This window comes from Pipistrellus hanaki (genome assembly GCF_964339955.1).
Source record: "Pipistrellus hanaki genome assembly, chromosome: 4".
NCBI classification, from domain to species: Eukaryota; Metazoa; Chordata; class Mammalia; order Chiroptera; family Vespertilionidae; genus Pipistrellus; species Pipistrellus hanaki.
In genome coordinates this window covers 68009586-68017657 of record NC_140506.1, presented here as the reverse complement: position 1 = coordinate 68017657, position 8072 = coordinate 68009586, and the positions used below count along the sequence as shown (strand labels likewise).

Genomic DNA, 8072 nt, shown 5'->3' with positions numbered 1-8072 from the left:
CGATGAGAGAGTAACATCGACCAGCTGTCTCTTGCACACCCCCTACTGGGGATGTGCCCGCAACCAAGGTACATGCCCTTGACCGGAATCGAACCCAGGACCTTTCAGTCCCCGCAGACCGACGCTCTACCACTGAGCCAAACCGGCTCCAGCTCATTTGTCCTTTTGTGTCTGGCTCATTCACTCAGCATGAAGCTCCTCCATGTTGTAACATGTATCAGACATCTTATTTCTGAATATTCCATTGCAAGCATATACTGCATTTATTTATTTATTCATCAGTTGATGGGCATTTGAATTGTTTCCACCTTTTGGCTATTTATGCATGGGCTGGCATGAACAAACATTGGTGTGCAAATATGTTAACATACTTGCTTTCAATTACTTTGGCATATATCTAGGAGTGGAATTGCTGAGTCATAAGATAATGTTTAACTACCTTGTGTTTAATTAATTGAGAAACAAGTACTGTCTTCCACAGGGATACACTGTTTTGTATATGGTCATTTTTATGTTGTTATAGTATGTGAACCAATTTACTATAAGAAATTGAGATTTGGTTACACTTAATCAATACAGAAGGTACCTCTCCACCAAAATTGTATGATGTATCATAGAGGTGTCTGCCAAACACTTCTAATTACCATGTTGATTAGTTGCCAGTGTCCAGAGCCTTTGGGGAGAGAGAGGGCAAAAAGAAGCATTTTGGGGCAGTCAGAAAAGTAGCTAAAATCATTCTGCATCCTGCAGCTCTATTTCAGTCTGGTTCCCTTGACTTTGAGTATTGGAGGGGATGAATAATAAAGATGGAGTGAGGAAGAGAGAGAGGTAGAGGAGCATGCTGATGTTAGATGGTACGATTGGGTCAGTCTGCTTTATTTGTTCCCGGACAGGGGGCCTGACCCTGACCAGGTCTGCCTAGAGCCAGCTGGTAGTGTGTGGGTTCTTGACTTTGTGCAAGAAAAATTTCACAATATGAGTCCAAGTGATCGTGAGGGCACGCTTACTAATGCTGGGGACAGTGAAACAATGAAGCAACAACAGAGAGTCCAGGTGGGCTGCCTTAGCTCACTGAGTCAGAAAAAGGGGGCTTTGGAGACAGGTTCAAGGGGTTAGCCTGGGACAAGCTGCTGCTGCTGCTGCCTATTGCTCCCCTGGTTGCAAGTGTTGTGGGGTCTCTTGGCATTTAGGAGATACACACCTATAGGGAAAGAAGAGGGCGAAGGGGAAAGGGGAGGAGGAAGTGAAGAGGATGGTGCAGGCATGCTCCCTAGAAGGAGAGAACCCCCTGGGTACTTTGTCTTGAACTCTCACTGGCGCTCTCTCTTTCTCTCTCTCTCAGGAATTTTAGGGGAGTTCTCAGGGGAAGGTTTTAGCAGAATATTCATCAGTTTTCCAGATGTGCTCTTTCAGGGTTGTGGTCTCCACTGATTGATCAGCTCCAGGGCAAGAGGCTGGTCCTGGCATGGAAGGCCCACCCAGTTTTGCTGCTTTTCTGGGCCCGGAGCTGAACTACAACTGAGGCCTAGATGTTATCTCTAGGGAGGTCACCTGGTATAACTACTGTAAATTTTTCTGCCGGTTTGTTCAGCCATCTGTTCCAGTTTACCTATTTCAATTGTCCTGGCTTACTGGCCTGTCTCATTTCTTAGCTATTTGGTATGAATTTCAACAAAACCGTTTTCCTTGCTCCCCCACTTGATCTCAGATGTTCTGAGCCTATTTCCATCTGAAGCTTTTATAGTGTAATAGAGGCCTGGTGCACAAAATTTGTGCACGGGGTGGAGGGGTGTCCCTCAGACCAGGCTGCACCCTCTCCAATCTGGGACTCCTTAACTGCCCGTTTAGACCCGATCCTCTTGGGCAGTCAGACATCCCTCTCACAATCCAGGACTGCTGGCTCCCAACTGCTCGCCTGCCTGCCTTCCTGATTGCCCCTAACCGCTGCTGCCTGCCAGCCTGATCACCCCCTAATCACTCCCATGCCAGCCTGATTGATGTCTAACTGCTCCCCTGCCAGCTTGTTTGCCCCCGACTTCCCTCCTCTGCCAGCCTGGCCACCCCTAACTGCCTCCCCTACAGGGTTGATCTCCTCAAACTGCCCTTCCTTGCAGGCCTGGTGCCTCCCAACTTCCCTCCCTGCTGTCCATCTTGTGGTGGCCATCTTGTGTCCACATAGGGGCAGAATCTTTGACCACATGGGGGTAGCCATCTTGTGTTTTGGAGTGATGGTCAATCTGCATATTACTCTTTTATTAGATAGGATAGAAGCCTAATCTATGGGTGGGGGCCAGCTAGTTTGCCCTGAAGGATGTCCTAGATCAGGGAGGGGGTTTCCTTGGTGTATGGGGTGGCCTGGGCGAGGGGCCTATAGTGGTTTGCAGGCCAGCCACACCTCCTGGCAACCCAAGCAGAGTCCCTGGTATCTGGAATTTATTTACCTTCTACAATTGAAACTCTATAGCCTAGTGCGGAGCCAAGGCCCCTGCTTACTGCAGCTGCTGCCATTTCTGTTTGGTTTTTTGTATCTTCTATAATTGGAACTTTGTATCCTTAAGTGGAGGAGGCCTAAGCTGGCCAGAGCAGGTGGAAAGCTTTGCTTCCTCCATTGCCGGGGGACCCCAAGTCTCTCAACTGCTCTCTGTGGCTGCAGCCATCTTAGTTGGGATTAATTTGCATACTCGCTCTGATTGGCTGGTGGGTGTGGCTGATGGATGTGGCTTGAGTGGAGTGATGGTTAATTTGAATATTACTCTTCTATTAGGTAGGATAAAGTATGCAGTTGACTTATAGCCTTTAAACTGAACCTGTAGGTGAACTATAAATGTACGATGGACTTAAACATTTATTCCTTCATCAAATCAGCTTCCGCCTGAAGCCATGGGAAATCACCGTGCTCTGGTATTTGGAGAGAGGTGAATGCAGAGGCATATCTGTAATTTTTATCTCGGGAGGGCCTTTCTTCCGGACAGCTTCACGGTCCTCCCCATGGCAGAGCCTTTCACTGTGATTCAGAAACAGAGAGTCTTCCAGAGGGCCAGCGTAGATCCCACTCATTTCTGCATGCTAAGAGAAAAAGACAACACTGCTGTATTTGACCCCAAACATCACTTTATGGGATTAAGATAGAAGCTGCTCAATAGTTTTTCTCACTCTCCCTGTGGAGAAGGAAGGTCTAGTGGACAGAGCAGCATCCCTCTCGCCGGTGTCCTGAGCGCCAGGAAGATGTGCACACTGCAGGCTAAAGAGAGAAACCTGGAGCCCCTGGTCAAATTTAAACTTCACTATTCACATGGCCTGTACAAGTCATTTACCCCTATGAGACTCAGTTTTCTCAAATAGAAAATAGAAATTATAAAAGGATTCTTTGAGTTTTGAGTGAAATGTTACATGTGAATGAAAAAAACTTTTGACAACTACAAAATATATTAGACAGAAAGCATGTTGCTGCACTGTGGCTGGATAAATAACAGCTACGTGAGGTTATTGTCAGGTATAGATCCATTTCTGATTCTTCGATATTGCTGAACAGCATTCTGGCCTGGTCGTGAGATGCAGCCCCATCTCTGCTATGCTGTGTTTTCATTTCTGCGTGGTTAGTTATGTCATCTCCCACAGGAAAGTGGTGAGAGTAAAGAGAGTGAGGGAAAGCACAGCTAGCATTCACTCCATGCACATTCACTTCATTTCATTTTTAAAATATATATATAAATATTATTGAATTTTTACAAAGAGGAAGGGAGAGGGATAGAGAGTTAGAAACATCGATGAGAGAGAAACATTGATCAGCTGCCTCCCACTGGGGATGTGCCAACAACCAAGGTACGTGCCCTTGACAGGAATCAAACCTGGGACTTTTCAGTCCCCAGGGTGATGCTCTATATCCACTGAGCAAAACCGTTTTGGGCAACTTCATTTCATTCTTATTTGATTTTCACTTTCACTCTTTAAGGTGGGATGTTCTGTACAGCAGGCACTAATTGTATTTTAAAATTGTTAGAAACTTTGTCAACTAAACTGTAAAAGTGAAATAGCTATAAGAAATTATGTTGAGTTATAATAAGTCCAAGAATAAAAAATGCATTGATGCACTCAAAACAGTTCTTTATTATTGACTTCAACTCAAAGATTACACCCTGTACTTCTATTCTAATAAATGAAAACTAAGTACGAATATTGTCACCATGCTAAAGCTATTAAGAACATTGAAAATGTGACTTGATAAGCACCGAAATTACATGAATATTAAGATTGTAGAAAATCTTAATAACCATATAAATTTGATATGGAAGTCTGTTTGAATCTTCTTGTTGTTGTTAATCCTCACCCGAGGATTTTTTTCCATGGATTTTGAGAGAGAGAGAGAGAGAGAGAGAGAGAGAGAGAGAGAGAGAGAGAGAGAGAGAGAGAGAAACATTGATGTGAGAGAGACACATCCATTGGTTGCCTCTCACATGCATCAGGGGTTAGGGATCAAACCTGCAACCCAGGTCTGTCCGCTTGACTGGCAATCGAACCCTCAGCTCTTTGGTGCCTGGGCTGATGCTCTAACCATGAAGAACACCATCTAGAGCTGTTACTTGAGTCTTTATTTCCTTAGTTTTTATCTTTTTTATAAAAATATCACATGAAATACTTATATAATAATCACTTCAGGGCAAATGGTAGCTGTATTTATTACATTGTATTTGTGTATCTTTTAATATATATTTTATTGATTTTTTACAGAGAAGAAGGGAGAGGTATAGAGAGTTAGAAACATTGATGAGAGAGAAACATCATCAGCTGCCTCCTGCATACCTCTCACTGGGGATGTGGCTGCAACCCAGGTACATGTCCTTGACCAGAATCAAACCTGGGACCCTTCAGTCTGCAGGCCGACGCTCTATCCACTGAGCCAAACCAGTTAGGGAGTATTTGTGTATTTTATAAGAAAATAATTTAGCCATATTTTTAGGATATATTTTTATATCATAATAGTCATTTTTTTCAAGTACTTTTTAAATTCATCTTTTAAAAAATATATTTTATTGATTTTAGATAGGAAGGGAGAGGGAGAGATAGGAACATCAATGATGAGAGAGAATAATTGATCAGCTGCCCCCTGCAAACTCCCTACTGGGGCTCAAGCCCACAACCTGGGCATGTGCCCTAGATCGGAACTGAACCTTGGACCCTTCAGTCCTCAGGCTGATTTGATAAGCAGTGATTTGAGAGAGAGAGAGAAAGGGAGATGGATAGAGAGAGAACATCTATGAGAGGAATATAAATAGGCTGTCTCCTGCACACCCCATACCAGGGATCGAGCCTAAAACCCAGGCATGTGCCCTGACTGGGAATCAAACCGGTAACCTCTTGGTTCATGGGTTGATGCTCAACCATTGAGCCATACTGTAATAGTCCTTTTTCTTTGTAATGTCATCTCTATCTGGACAAACATTAATTGCTTATCTATTAGAAATTTGCAAATTAGTGATCTACATTTCTTTCTTAGGAATCCTAACTTGAAATCTCCTCTTGTAGTCTGATTATTACAATATATTCTATTCTTCTTTAAAGAAACAACTTACCTTTTCATGAGTGAATAGTCAGTGTGAATTTGGAAAATGTTTTGAAACTACTGACTGAATAGGAGCATGGAATGGGCAACGAGTCTTATCTGTAAATCTAGCCAAACTAGCTCTCAACCTAAATATGCAGCACAACTTTAAAAATACATGCTCTGTACTGTAGCTTTAATATTAATAGGCCCTATTCCTGATGAGCTTAACAACTGCAAGTAGTATTGTGTGGGGAAAAGGTAGACGGAGGGTTCTAAAATATTTTGGGGTATTTACTTTTAGGATTGTAAATGGTTATTGGACAATATATTGATATGAACTTTTGCTTACAAGTTTATGGTGAGTGCATCAAATGTTTTTGTCAGAGAATAAAATGGTGTTTGCCAGAGCCTGGGAGGAGCTTAGAAATGAGGAGATATAGGTCAAAGGATACAAACTTTCAGTAGTAGGAAGAAGTTTTGAGGATCTAATGTTCAGCATGGTGACCACGGTGAATAACATAGCATTGTGTACTTGCTGAGAGTATATCTTTAGCATTCTCACAAAAACAAGAGTTAACTATGTGATGTGATGGATATGTTAATTACACTATCTTGATGATCATTTCATAGTGTATATCAAAACCTTGCATTGTACACTTAAGTATATACAATTATATTTGCTCATTATTTCTCAATAAAGCTGGAAAAATACAAAATAAATTTTAAAATAGCTATTGTATAATTATTATATGTATTCATTATATTAAACTAGAAGCCTAGTGCACAAAATTTGTGAATGGGTAGGGTCTCTACCAGCTGCCTCCCTTCCCCCAGCTGTCTGCTGCTACCACCAGCTGGGGCCTTCCTTCGCACTCACCTTGGCCTGGCATCACCTGCTCCACCATTCTGCTGTGGTCCCACTCTCGTAGGGGCCCATCTGGGCCAGCAGCGCCTCCTCTGCAGCCTGCTGCCAGCACCACATTACCAATGCCAACCATGTTCTGTGCCGCCCCCTGGTGGTCAGTGCACATCTAACTCCCAGTCAGTGGAACTCCCACCCATGGGGACAATTTACATATTAGCCTTTTATTATATAGGATAGCATAGGTGTTTTTTTTTAATTATGAATATTTATAGAAAAATACCTTCAGATTTGCATTCCTGAATTTCATGTTTTCTTTCCAAGGCATAACATAACGTGTTGGGATGAGCCCTTGCTTTAATGAAAACCGTGGCAAATGAATCTCACAATACCTGAAGATTAGGAAGGGGAGGAGAAAAGGTGTCTGGTGAGTTAAATAACAGTAATTTTGGCATCACTCTGGGGCAAGGAGACGGTTGTGTCTGGTCCATGGTGCTTGGATAAAGGCAGATGCAGGACAGAGAGCCGTGCCATTGTTTGAGGCTCACCTGATAGATAACCAACCCATTAAATCCCTAAGTATCACCAAGATTAAGAGCCAGGGCCAGTGTCTGCACCTCCCACTGCCTGCCATCCTTTACAGTTTGCTCACCATGTTCATTTTAACCCGATTTTCAGGGAGAAGCAGCACCATGACTCACCTCAGGCCTACCCATTGCCTGAAGGAATCTCTAGCCAGTCACAAAAAGCAGTCACTAATTCAGGTCAGACTTTCCTTCCCTGCACACTCATTGCTTTCCTCTGGAACATAAAGCTTCCCATGGAGATGCCAGGGGGAGTACAAAACCATTGTGTCATTTGTGTAATTCCCAGACTGAAAAAAAAAACAAAAACAAAAAACGAAACTCCCAAACCCTTAAGTACTTACTTTTCAGCAGCAAGCTTAGCTGAATTCTCATCGGAACAGTTGTTGACCAGTTTTGGTAAGACAGGACAAGTGTCTTTTCCTGAAGCCATCCTGCTGGTAGTGATGGGAGTTCTCATCTAGCACCTCACTAAACCATTGCTCTAATTATGATGACATTGCAGCCTCAGATGTAACAATGTTCTGCTAACTTCCTAGCAACCCATTACCAGTGGATTAAAAGTGCAGACCTGAGAGCCATTTTCAGTGGGTTGTGTTGTGTGGTGTGTGTTTTTTAATCCTTTTTTTTTTTTTTCTTGGAGAACAAAATGTTATTCTAAAAATAGACCCCAGTAACAATGAAATGGCAAAAACTGGTCATTACAATAAAAAGGGGGAAAAGTAAAGTGAATTTATTTTAAATTTGTTTTTCTGAAAAATACAAAATTATTACTGCAGTATACAGTCAACTCTCATTTATCTATATTTGAATTATTCATTTTATGGAGTATCCAAGGAAATTCTAAAACTATGGATTGGATTCTCCCTAATATTTAACCTTCACCTGAGGATATGTTTTAATTGACTTGAGAGAGAGAGAAAGGAGGAGGGGTCGAGAGAGAAAAACATCAATTAATTGCCTCCTATACTCACTCTCCTGGGAATCAAACCTTTGACCCTTCGGTGCACAGAATGATAATCCAACCAACTGAGCCACACCAGCCAGGGCTGCCTAATAGTTAGATGTACATCTGGATTACTTT

General features: G+C 42.5%; 1 protein-coding gene across 1 annotated transcript; it reads right to left on the bottom strand.

Moving 5' to 3' along the window:
* Positions 1-2856: 2856 nt before the first annotated feature.
* Positions 2857-7421, bottom strand: SPMIP10 (sperm microtubule inner protein 10; the record flags this gene model as incomplete). Its single annotated transcript, XM_084881402.1, has 3 exons — positions 2857-3066; positions 6688-6796; positions 7333-7421. 3 exons carry the CDS (start codon positions 7419-7421, stop codon positions 2857-2859), a joined length of 408 nt encoding a protein of 135 aa, XP_084737528.1.
* Between the last annotated feature and the right edge of the window lie 651 nt (positions 7422-8072).